General features: G+C 40.3%; 2 protein-coding genes across 4 annotated transcripts in view; one reads left to right on the forward strand and one right to left on the reverse strand.

The window, feature by feature from the left end:
* The window catches only part of LOC125047870, a 14,165-nt gene extending 10,927 nt beyond the window's left edge, over nucleotides 1–3,238 (forward strand). For both annotated transcript variants that reach the window (XM_047646402.1, XM_047646403.1), the window contains 2 exons: nucleotides 114–246; nucleotides 2,227–3,238. In XM_047646402.1, the coding sequence (XP_047502358.1) occupies nucleotides 114–246; nucleotides 2,227–2,260 (167 nt within the window). In that variant the 3' untranslated portion in view covers nucleotides 2,261–3,238. The remainder of the gene's footprint in view (nucleotides 1–113; nucleotides 247–2,226) is intronic.
* The window catches only part of LOC125047871 (dipeptidyl peptidase 1-like), a 16,525-nt gene continuing 7,043 nt past the window's right edge, over nucleotides 3,019–12,500 (reverse strand). For both annotated transcript variants that reach the window (XM_047646404.1, XM_047646405.1), the window contains exons 3-10: nucleotides 11,732–11,886; nucleotides 11,033–11,176; nucleotides 8,823–8,959; nucleotides 7,355–7,480; nucleotides 6,534–6,710; nucleotides 5,349–5,467; nucleotides 4,427–4,581; nucleotides 3,019–3,878 (exon numbers count right to left, since the gene is read on the reverse strand). In XM_047646404.1, coding sequence (XP_047502360.1) covers nucleotides 3,696–3,878; nucleotides 4,427–4,581; nucleotides 5,349–5,467; nucleotides 6,534–6,710; nucleotides 7,355–7,480; nucleotides 8,823–8,959; nucleotides 11,033–11,176; nucleotides 11,732–11,886 — 1,196 coding nt within the window. In that variant the 3' untranslated portion in view covers nucleotides 3,019–3,695. The remainder of the gene's footprint in view (nucleotides 3,879–4,426; nucleotides 4,582–5,348; nucleotides 5,468–6,533; nucleotides 6,711–7,354; nucleotides 7,481–8,822; nucleotides 8,960–11,032; nucleotides 11,177–11,731; nucleotides 11,887–12,500) is intronic.

Genomic DNA, 12,500 nt, shown 5'->3' on the forward strand with positions numbered 1-12,500 from the left:
CAAATTTCCAGAGACAAACTTGGTTAAAATTTTTGAATTGCTCTAGAAAACAAAAATTGCATAAAAAAAAGAAACCCATCCACAAACTCATAAAACTTTAACATTTTATACAGAACTTACAGAGAAGGTAGAGAGGAGTGACAGCAAGCTAGAAAAGGACATAACTCGGCTGACGACCAGTTGCGAGAAGCAGGTCAACATTGGCATGCATCATGTCGTCAGAGTCAACAAACTCCTGACTGAATGGTAGGCAGTGGTCCTTTTGCTGGGCTTGTTTTTTATATTTTTTTTCAGTGGTTATAATTTGGCAGCTCTTCTGTTTCTTCTTGTCCTTCTTTTTCTTTATCTCTATCATGTTGGTGGTGGTGTTCATCTTCTTTTTGTCCTCTTCTTCCTACTGTTACTCCTCCTCCTCCTCCTCCTCCTCCTTATCCTCTTACTCCTCCTCCTCCTCCTCCTCCTTATCCTCCTTATCCTCTTCCTCCTCCTCCTCCTTATCCTCTTCCTCCTCCTCCTCCTTATCCTCTTCCTCCTCCTCCTCCTTATCCTCTTCCTCCTCCTCCTTATCCTCTTCCCCCTCCTCCTCCTTATCCTCTTCCCCCTCCTCCTCCTTATCCTCTTCCTCCTCCTCCTTATCCTCTTACTCCTCCTCCTCCTCCTCCTCCTTATCCTCCTTATCCTCTTCCTCCTCCTCCTCCTTATCCTCTTACTCCTCCTCCTCCTCCTCCTCCTTATCCTCTTCCTCCTCCTCCTTATCCTCTTACTCCTCCTCCTCCTCCTCCTCCTTCTCCTCCTTATCCTCTTCCTCCTCCTCCTCCTTATCCTCTTCCTCCTCCTCCTCCTCCTCCTCCTTATCCTCTTCCTCCTCCTCCTCCTTATCCTCTTCCTCCTCCTCCCCCTCCTCCTCCTTATCCTCTTCCTCCTCCTCCTTATCCTCTTACTCCTCCTCCTCCTCCTCCTCCTTATCCTCCTTATCCTCTTCCTCCTCCTCCTCCTTATCCTCTTACTCCTCCTCCTCCTCCTCCTCCTTATCCTCTTCCTCCTCCTCCTCCTTATCCTCTTCCTCCTCCTCCTCCTTATCCTCTTCCTCCTCCTCCTTATCCTCTTCCCCCTCCTCCTCCTTATCCTCTTCCCCCTCCTCCTCCTTATCCTCTTCCTCCTCCTCCTTATCCTCTTCCTCCTTATCCTCTTCCTCCTCCTCCTTATCCTCTTCCTCCTCCTCCTTATCCTCTTCCTCCTCCTCCTCCTCCTCCTCCTCCTTATCCTCCTTCTTATCCTCCTCCTCCTCCTTCTTATCCTCTTCCTCCTCCTCCTTATCCTCTTACTCCTCCTCTCCTCTCCTCTCTTTCCTCCTTCCTCCTCCTCCTTATCCTCTTCTCCTCCTCCTCCCTCCTCCTCCTTATCCCTTCCTCCTCCTCTTTCCTCCTCCCTCCTCCTCCTCCTTATCTCTCCTTCCTCTTATCCCTCCTCTCCCTCCTCTCCCTCCTCATCTCTCCTCCTTTCCTCTTCCTCCTCCTCTCTTTTCCCTCCTCCTCCTCCTCCTTATCCTCTCTCCCTCCTCCTCTTTTTCCTCCTCCTTATCCTCTTCTCCTCCTCCTTATCCTCCCTCCTCCTACCTTCCTCCTATCCTCCTTACCTCCCCTCCTCTTTCTTCTTCTCCTCTCCTTTCTTCCTCTCTCCTCTCCTTCCTTATCCTTTTCCTCTCCTCCTCTCTTATCCTCTCCTCCACCTTCCTCTCCTCTCCTCCTCCTCCTTCCCTTCTCTTCCCTCCTTCTCTTCTATCCTCTTCTCCTCCTCCTCCTACCTTATACTCCTCCCCTCCTCCTCCTCCTCCTCTCCTCCTCCTCCTCCTCCTCCTTATCCTCCTTATCGTCCTCCTCCCTCCTCCTCCTTATCCTCTTCCTCCTCCTTACCCTCTTCCTCCTCCTCCTCCTTATCCTCTTCCTCCTCCTTACCCTCTTCCTCCTCCTCCTCCTTATCCTCTTCCTCCTCCTCCTTATCCTCCTTCTTATCCTCTTCCTCCTCCTCCTTATCCTCCTCCTCCTCCTCCTCCTCCTCCTCCCCCCCTCTCATTTTGTTCTTTCGTTCTTTTGTTAGTTTTTTTTTTCTCATAATTAATTTAGTAGTGCTAATGACTTATTTCATAATGATTAATAATTATATATTGTACATAATATACATTACATATACATTATATACTTATATTTTTTTTTCTTTTACTCTCAGGTGGGAGCAGCCAGCTAAGGAAATTACTTTATAGCATGGAGCAATTGTGCAGCTTTAATCTTTATAAAAGAAAAAATATATATATAAACTAAAACTAGTGATTATGTATGCAGAGGTTGCAGTGTGCTTGCTTGGAAGGAGGTTTACATGTATGATTTTAATAACTTTGAAGTATATGCTTAATTTAAGTAAGTCACTGTGTTTTATTTACCCAGTGTTTTGTGTTTGTGATTATTTTTGTTATTATTTTTTGTTTCTTTGTTTTCTAAAGTGAAGTGAGTTGTAAATGTTTTCATCTAAGTGATATTTGAATAAGTTGACATAATGTTTAAGGGATGCATTATATTTCACTTTTTTCTGATTTGTTGTTTGTTTATTGCATTCTTCTTTTTTATTCCCTTTCATAGAACAATGTGTTTCACTCAAGTATTCAAGCATAAAATATTACATTGTTCTGGTGTGTGTGTAGACTCGACAGAATACAACAGAAATTTAACTCTTTGTATATGACTATATGTACAACCCCACTGTATTATTATTATTTTTTTTTTATTATTATTATTATTGTTGTTAGTTTGATTTATTTATTTATTCTTTTCTTTCCCAATTCTTTGGATTTTCTTGATTTTTGTAAATATTTTTCATAATGCTTTCAATACTGCATCTGTTTTTATTGTTGACATTATGTTGTTAATGGAATTGAAATACTAATTGCAGTAGAAAAAAAAAGAAGAAAAAAATCTTACTGAATATGAAGGAAGAGGACAGGTAACAAGTGAGATAGGTATAAACATGTTTATATTATGAAATATTTATTTTGAATAGATATATTTATTTATCGTTTACATGGATGATAATTGTTGTTGACTATTATATGAAAAGAAGTGTAGAAAATATATTTGAAGATGTTATACAATGGCAGTATATAAACAATAAATATTGTTGTTATGTATCCTCTCTGAGCATTAAAAAAAAAAAAAAAGTCATATTTTGCTGAAAAAGATATATACATCATAATATATGCAGCGGCAAAATGAGCCTATGAATCCCAACTCCTTTTTGTTGTTGTTAAGAGGACGATTTCCCATAATGAATTACAATCACAAAAACACAAAATTATTGCATTTCAATTTGTCTCCAAATCTATTCTTAACCGGTACTTTATTTCTTGTGAAGTTTTCTTTAATTAGTAACTATTTGTGTGAGAATCCATTATAATTAGAATATTTTGATTACTACTACATGAAAAAATTGCTCTGAGTATATTTTTTGTATTGAAAAACCCTTTCATGTTTTTTCTTAAATGCTTTCTATATTTCATCTCCTTAAAAAAAACGAGTAATGCTGTCAGGCAACATTACCAGTGTAAGTCTGTCACATCTTGCCAAAGAAGCCAAATGCAATATTGAAATCTTTCATAATCCATCTTATAATAACCGCCATTATCTGTGTTTAGCTTCGCAAAAAATTTATGGGATGGGCACAGCTTCCACAGCCATGGACTCGATGGCACACTCGTCAACGCCGCGACGAATCCTAAAGTAGCCATTCTCTCCCCAGTCTTCACTCCAGGAATTCTTAACGCTCCAGTACTTTTCTCCAGTTGCCTCGTCTTCCCCGTATCCAACGAGTAATACTGCATGATTCGTCAGCTGTGGGGGCAGCGAGAGAGAGAGAGATGGAAATTATCCCTTAAGCTTACCTTCAAGCTTATAATTATCTTAAATATGTTGTTGCGGGAGGTTTGGGAGACGGAGACTGAGGCCCAATGGAGGGGATCACCCCTGGCTTGGACCTCAGCCCTCGCCTCAACTAATTTTGTATGGTCTTTTCTTCTCCCTTCCTTTTCCTTCTTTTCATTCCCTTCTGTCCACTCATCCTAATCATTATCTCATTTTTACCCTTTTTGTTACAATAATTTTATTTGTCACAATACATTTATTTGTTTAGACCATTAACCATTCTGGATATCCACAAACATCGCCTTATTGAACGGAAAAACTTCCTTACCCAGGGGCTTCACAGTGTTCCCTTTTTATAAAAAAAAAAGATTTTAAGTAATTTTAAACTTGAATAGCCTTCCATACCTAATGGTGGCATTCTAATTTACAATGGCCAAATAGAATACATATGTTTCCTTTTTTTCAAGTTAAAAAACTGCGTTCTTAAAGTATTTTGATAAATGCATATCATTCTTTACCTCAAGAGGATTAAAGCTGTCCTGGAGACCTGTGTGGTGGTAAATACCGCCTTTGTAGTGGAGGAAATCATCGTAGACTTCTAGTCCCACAATAAGAGGTCCTCCCTTGATGAGAGCTAGTTTCATCTCCTCTTCATTACAGGCTCCATAGTAACCTAGAAGGTAAACAATGTTAAGCCAATGGCACTCTGGTTATTACATTGTACACTGTATTTTGTTTTATGAATTCTGTTTACACATAGATGGCTCCACAGGTGCTTAGTCACCAAGGGGTCAATGTCTTTCTAACCTCACTTGATAGCCTTCAGTGATAAGGTAAGTTTTATCTTTTCTAGTGCTATTGGTACCATTATGGTTCTTTTATCATTATTATTGACTATGGGATGATTATTATGTTATATCAATACTGTTAGCAGGAAGAACATTTACAAAAAAATCTGAACTCCAGTAAAAGGGTAAACAGCTTAGTCTAGTCACCTCCTTGGTGACTAGGCTCTTGTGGAGCCACTTGTTTAAGCAAAATTAATAAACTAAGTCACTGTGGACATGGCATATATGTTGTGCCGTTCCAGCACCATTAAATTTATGCCACTATCTCTCCTGATCTGAATGTTGAATGATGGGGATTTTCTCTTCTTTCAAGGATGGAAATATACATACGAGAACACTCAAATAGAGAAAAACTAAACACATCTTGTTCTTAGAATTGTTATTGCCTCATGGATCTGCCATTAGTTAACAGTATAGGGAAACTATGCAAATAGGTTAAGTAGATATGTGTGAGTTGTAGTTCATGAATATACAGTAATATACCTTCAGTACTTAAGGTTGATAACTGGTATATTAGTCTGCCTGTTCTGCCTGTTCTTTAATAAAGTTGAGAATTTCATAGTTCTTCTCAATTACTGTTCTCGTTACTAACCTCCAACGTAACGGTAATAAGCTGTGTAATGTTTAGTGCAGGTAGTCCTTACACATGTGTCATCTTTGCCTTCATAGGGGTAACAGTCCTCAAGCACAACACCAACATCTTGTGCATACCTGAGGGTAACCATAAAAACTTGTCATTTCTATTTTCATCATGTGTCATATTTTCTATTCTTCTTTGGCTCTGTAGAATTTAAGTAAAGGTCCAGATTCACTGCTCATTAAAGAGACCCATTATTTTTTTTTTTTTTGGCTTGTATAAAGCACATACTTTAGATTCCCGTGACACGAGTTCAATGTGACAAATTTAGAGAATTGTATGAATGAGAGTTAATTACACTATGTAAGGTATGTAACTGATAAGTATGTTGTAATACTACAATAAGGCATTTCATATAAATACACAAATTCTCTGCCTGACAAGGGCTCAGACCCAGCCATTCTTGGTAACATCCAGAGAGAATGGAAGTGAAGTAAAAAAAAAATCCTGACCAGACAGTTCACTACCCAGATTTATCCCTGGTCCCTGTGCTACCTCTGGCCACCCAGTTTTGGTTAGATTACAGTTATACTTTGCTTGGCCTAGTGTATCTGGGTATGCTTCAAAGCCTTTTTAATTATATTATAACTACAATAATATTTCCCACACTTTTTAAGACAACCATAGGCTATAAATTCTGATTGCCCATGAAATTATAGCAGGAATTAGGTAAAGAGTGCTTTAGGTCTGGCTGGCTTAGTTCCCCAGATAACTTGCTGAAACAACACCAAAGCAGGAGACTACATCTAGTTCATGAGTCAGATAAGGCTTTTGTATATAGTGGCTTAGTTCTGTTTTCTCAATGTGTTACCTAGCATGGCTTGGTTCGCATCCCTAAGATTGAGGATATATATATATATATATATATATATATATATATATATATATATATATATATATATATATATGCATGCAAATGGAATAATTCATCTTGAACAAGTCTTACACAAAACAGTGAAGGGAAGAGCAGGAAAATGTGAATAGGCCCTTGAGAAGCAACATAGTGAAAAGGCCTTCGGCATATTCGCTTTCCAACTCTTCCCTTTGTTATTCTGTTTACAACATGACATTGTAAATTTAGAAACTAATTATCCAACTTCATTTCCTCTACACTCTTTTACTAAACTCTCACAGACTCACCTGCCAGCGATAAGGAACGGGAAACCACCCTCACATCCCTGAGAGAGCTTGGAACATCCTACGATATCCTGCGGGGCAAAGACTGGCTTCTGGTGGTTGCTGGTCAGAATCCTAACTCGAGATTCTAGGCCACCCATGGAAGCGAAGGCATAGCAGGAGCCACAGTTGCCTTGGTTCCTGATGCGAAGGAGGATTTAGTTTGTATGGTGTGTTTTAATAAGGAAAAAAATGAAAAAAAACCTTTGACAATTAGATATATATTTAGGATTACATTTATATATGGGAATTAGAAGATTTAGATTTGGGATATTGGAGGATATGATATGTATGATCTATTTTCATAAGAAAAGAACATAAAACTTGTGAGGATTATTTCTATATTTAGAAACGGAGGAGAGGGAAGAGAATTTGAGTTGTAGAGGATGGAGGAGATTACAATTTGGTGTTTAGGAGGATTTAAATTTTACGATGTGTGTTTATAAGAAAAAAAAATGTCTATGGCAGTATATTTAGAAGTAGATGACTGGATGGAGGATATAGGATCAAGGATTTAACATTTATGATGTTTTATGAGAAAATTTTGCATAAAAAATAATTACCTATAGGATTAGATGATGGTGAAGAATTATGGGATTTTAATATATACATGTGTTTTAATAAGAAAAGCATCCATAAAAAAAATAATAATAATAAAAAATAAATACATAAATAAAATGCTCCCCCACAATTTTTTTAAATCCCCCCCCCCAAAAAAAAAAAAATGAAAAAAAAAAAAAAAAAATAAATAAATAATTAAAATGCTCCCCTAGAAAACTCCATACCTGACCGGAGACACGTAGTTGACCCCGCTGACGTTGCGCCAGTCCCACGCCTCGGGCAGGGACAGGTCGCGCAGTCGGGTCATGAAGCTCACGGGTCCTGAGCGAGCTCGGCTGGCCACGGCGGACCTGGGGGGGAGAGAGGAAAAAATAGAGGGGGGTAGAAAAAAAGGTGGGGGGGAGGGAAAAAAGGGAGGGGGGAGGAAAAAAAAGTGGGAGGGAGGGAGAAAAAAGTGTGGGGGAGAAAAAAAAGGTGAGGAAGGATGAAAAAAGGAGGGGAGGAGAAAAAAGAAGGGTGGAGGAAGAAAAGGTGGAAGGGAGGGAAAAAACGGGGAGAAAAAAAAGGAGGGGAGGAGAAAAAAGAAAGGGGAGGAAAAAAAGGGAGGGGGGAGGAAAAAAAAGGGGAGGGGGGGGGGGGGTTCGGAAGAATTTGAGTTTTGAGAGTGGTTTTTTTATCGTTTTTTATTGTTTATTTTTTTGTGCTTGTTTTCTGTTTTTTTTTTTTTTTTTTTTTTTTTTTTTTTTTTTTTTTTTTTGTATATTGTGATTATATGGTTGTATTTTGTGGTTGATTTCATTTTGGTATTTTGTGGCTGTGGTTTCAGTATTGTATTTTGTGGTTCTATTATTGCTTTGTATTTTGTGCTTGTGACTGTATGACTACTTTGTATTCTGTGGTATTTTTCTGCTTATTTATATTTCTAAATATAATTTTCATTCTCGGATATGCCCGCTTACGAGTACATACACATTTACACATGCGCGCACGCATACAAATTCTCTCTCTCTCTTTCTCTCTCTCCCTGTCTCTCTCTCCCTGTCTCTCTCTCTCTCTCTCTCTCTCTCTCTCTCTCTCTCTCTCTCTCTCTCTCTCTCTCTCTCTCTCTCTCTCTCTCTCTCTCTCTCTCTCTCTCTCTCTCTCTCTCTCTCTCTCTCTCTCTCTCTCTCTCTCTCTCTCTCTCTCTCTCCCTCTCTCTCTCTCTCTCTCTCTCTCTCTCTCTCCCTCTCTCTCTCTCTCTCCCTGTCTCTCTCTCTCTCTCTCTCTCTCTCTCTCTCTCTCTCTCTCTCTCTCTCTCTCTCTCTCTCTCTCTCTCTCTCTCCCTCTCTCTCTCTCTCTCTCTCTCTCTCTCTCTCTCTCTCTCTCTCTCTCTCTCTCTCTCTCTCTCTCTCTCTCTCCCTCTCTCTCTCTCTCTCTCTCTCTCTCTCTCTCTCTCTCTCTCTCTCCCTCTCTCTCTCTCTCTCCCTCTCTCTCTCTCTCTCCCTCTCTCTCTCTCTCTCTCTCTCCCTCCCTCTCTCTCTCTCTCTCTCTCTCTCTCTCTCTCTCTCTCTCTCTCTCTCTCTCTCTCTCTCTCTCCCTCTCCCTCTCCCTCTCCCTCCCTCCCTCCCTCCCTCCCTTCCTCCCTCCTTCCCTCTCTCTCTCTCTCTCCTTCTCCCTCCCCCCCCCCCCCCACCCCCGCTCCATTATACGTACGCTCTTCCCCCGTTGCGCCTGAGGTGGTCCATAAGGGTCATAGTCTCATACTCCGTGTACACGTCAGCGACCCAACTGCTCTGTTGCGAGTTGATGGCGTTGATGAAGTTCTTGTTGTACTTGTAGAGGGAGTTTTCCTAAGGGGGAAGGCGGGGAGAGGGGAGGGAGGTTATTGGGGTTGATTTGGTTGATGGGTAATTGTGGGTGATTACAGATTGATGGGTAATTGTGGGTGATTACAGGTTGATGGGTAATTGTGGGTGATTACAGGTTGATGGGTAATTGTGGGTGATTACAGGTTGATGGATAATTGTGGGTGATTACAGGTTGATGGTAATTGTGGGTGATTAAAGGTTGATGGTAATTGTGGGTGATTACAGGTTGATGGTAATTGTGGGTGATTAAAGGTTGATGGTAATTGTGGGTGATTACAGGTTGATGGGTAATTGTGGGTAATTACAGGTTGATGGGTAATTGTGGGTGATTACAGGTTGATGGGTAATTGTGGGTGATTAAAGGTTGATGGGTAATTGTGGGTGATTACAGGTTGATGGGTAATTGTGGGTAATTACAGGTTGATGGGTAATTGTGGGTGATTACAGGTTGATGGTAATTGTGGGTGATTACAGGTTGATGGGTAATTGTGGGTGATTAAAGGTTGATGGTAATTGTGGGTGATTACAGGTTGATGGGTAACTGTGGGTAATTACAGGTTGATGGGTAATTGTGGGTGATTACAGGTTGATGGGTAATTGTGGGTGATTACAGGTTGATGGGTAATTGTGGGTAATTACAGGTTGATGGGTAATTGTGGGTGATTACAGGTTGATGGGTAATTGTGGGTGATTACAGGTTGATGGGTAATTGTGGGTGATTACAGGTTGATGGGTAATTGTGGGTGATTACAGGTTGATGGGTAATTGTGGGGGATTACAGGTTGATGGGTAATTGTGGGTGATTACAGGTTGATGGGTAATTGTGGGTAATTACAGGTTGATGGGTAATTGTGGGTAATTACAGGTTGATGGGTAATTGTGGGTGATTACAGGTTGATGGTAATTGTGGGTGATTACAGGTTGATGGGTAATTGTGGGTGATTAAAGGTTGATGGTAATTGTGGGTGATTACAGGTTGATGGGTAATTGTGGGTAATTACAGGTTGATGGGTAATTGTGGGTGATTACAGGTTGATGGGTAATTGTGGGTGATTACAGGTTGATGGGTAATTGTGGGTGATTACAGGTTGATGGGTAATTGTGGGTGATTACAGGTTGATGGGTAATTGTGGGTGATTACAGGTTGATGGGTAATTGTGGGTAATTACAGGTTGATGGTTGATGATGGGTAATTACCCAGGTTGATGGTTAATTATGGGTAATTACAGCTTCATGATTAGTTAAGGGTTATCAATTTTAGGCTGATGAGTAATTGTGGGTAATAATGATAGGTACTGAATAATTATGGGTAATTATTTTCAAGTTGAAGAATTATGGGTAATTATTTTCAAGTTGAAGAATTATGGGTTCATGATTAATTATAGTTTGATGATTATGGGTTGAATATTCATTACAGGTAGTTAAGTATAGGTTGAATAATTATTAGTTAAATTTCAGGTAATTAAATACAGGTTGATGATTAATTACTGTCTGATGAAAAAGGAGTTAGTGACTGCTTATGGGATAAGTGCTTATATGTGATTCATTATAGCTTTGTGATTAAGCTTGGATTGGTGGTTAATAATAGGTTGCATATTGATTATCGTAACTAATTACAGGTGCATGATTGATCATAAGTGGTTAGTTATAATGTCAAAGATTGTACTGTGTGAAAATTTATAACAAGTTGATATACGACGGTTGGTAATAATGAAGGTTGTGATGTAGGCTGAGTAAAAAAAAAAAATGATGATTTTATTAGTTGTATGAAAGGTCTGTCACACACACACACACACACACACACACAAACACACACACACACACACACACACACACACACACACACACACACACACACACACACACACACACACACACACACACACACTACTCCCCCCCCCCCCCTACGCACACACACACACAGACACACACACACACATACTCCCCCTTCCCCCTCCCACACGCTTCCCTCCCACCCTACCCCTTTCAACACCCCCACCCACACCCTCATCCCCCACTATACCCACCTTCACCCCCCCCCACCCACCCACCCACCTGAGCCATGAGCCTGAGGGCGTGTGTCTTGTGGGGAAGAGCCTCCTTCTTCTGCGCCCGGTAACAGGCCCAGTTCCTGACGGTGATGTCCCTCGACCAGCCCGTCAGCGTCTTGTCGCAGATGGATAGCACGGTGTCGCCAGTCTGGTAGGGCGGGGAAGGATTAAATAGATGGAGGGAGGGAGGGAGGGAGAGGGGAGGATGAGAGGGAGGGAGGGAGGGAGGATGGGAGGGAAGGAAGGAAGGAGGGATGGGATGGGAGGGGAGGGAGGGAAGGAAGGATGGGAGGGAAGGAGGATGGGAGGGAGGGAGGGATGGGAGGGAGAGAGGGAACAGGGATAGATAGATGGATAGATGGATGGATGGAGGGAGGGATAGATGGATGAAATGATAAATGGGTGGTTTGTTGGATGGATGAATAGATAGATGGATGAATAAAGATATAAATACATTAATTGGTTAATAGATAAATAAAGGAATTAATAATCAATGGTAATGAAATTTAAAACAATAAATATGATTAAAAAATAATAATAAACAGACAGAAGTAAAAGACACCAATAAATATTGAAAACAAAACAAAATTCAAAGATAATAATAATAAAAACAAAAATAATGAGAAACGAAATATAAACAGACGATACACAAAAGAAAAAAAAAAACAAAAAAAACAAACGAAAAGTGCTCTGCACACTCCACCTTTTCCCAGAGCGAGAAAGCGAAGTAGGAGCGGCCGGCGACCTTGATCTCGAAGCCCTGGTTGTAGATCATGGTCCACGTTCCCCGGTTGCCGTACTCGTCCACCGCGATGTTCGGATACATCAGGCTGACTTCCTTTTTGTGGATGATCGGCCCTGGGGAGTGAGGTGGAGGTAGAGACGAAGTGGGGGGGGGGGGGGGTGAGGTGGAGGTGGTGAAGGGAAGATGGGGTATGTATGTATGTGTATGTATATCTATATGTATATTAATATACATATACATGCACATACATGTGTGTATATATATACATATATATCAAATATATATATACATACATATATGCATACATACACATTTATACATATATATATATATATGTATTTATACATAAATATACATGCATAATTATGTATATATATGTACACACACACACAAACACACACACACACACACACACACACACACACACACACACACACACACACACACACATATATATATATATATATATATATATATATATATATATATACTTCTCACACTTTCTGCTTTGACAACCTGTTTTCATTCCTCAAATGCATATACATCCTTCACTTGATCTAACCCTATACATTACCTTACCCAACCTTAACCCATTTACTCGTCAATTCCTTTGCCCAACTTTGACAACTAATCACTAACTCAACCTCCCTTCACTACCATTTACTATAGTGCTACATGACCTTAGATGTCTAGCACATTTATTTTGCTTTTAACCATTAACCATTAA

The sequence above is a fragment of the Penaeus chinensis genome, chromosome 42 (assembly GCF_019202785.1).
Source record: "Penaeus chinensis breed Huanghai No. 1 chromosome 42, ASM1920278v2, whole genome shotgun sequence".
NCBI classification, from domain to species: Eukaryota; Metazoa; Arthropoda; class Malacostraca; order Decapoda; family Penaeidae; genus Penaeus; species Penaeus chinensis.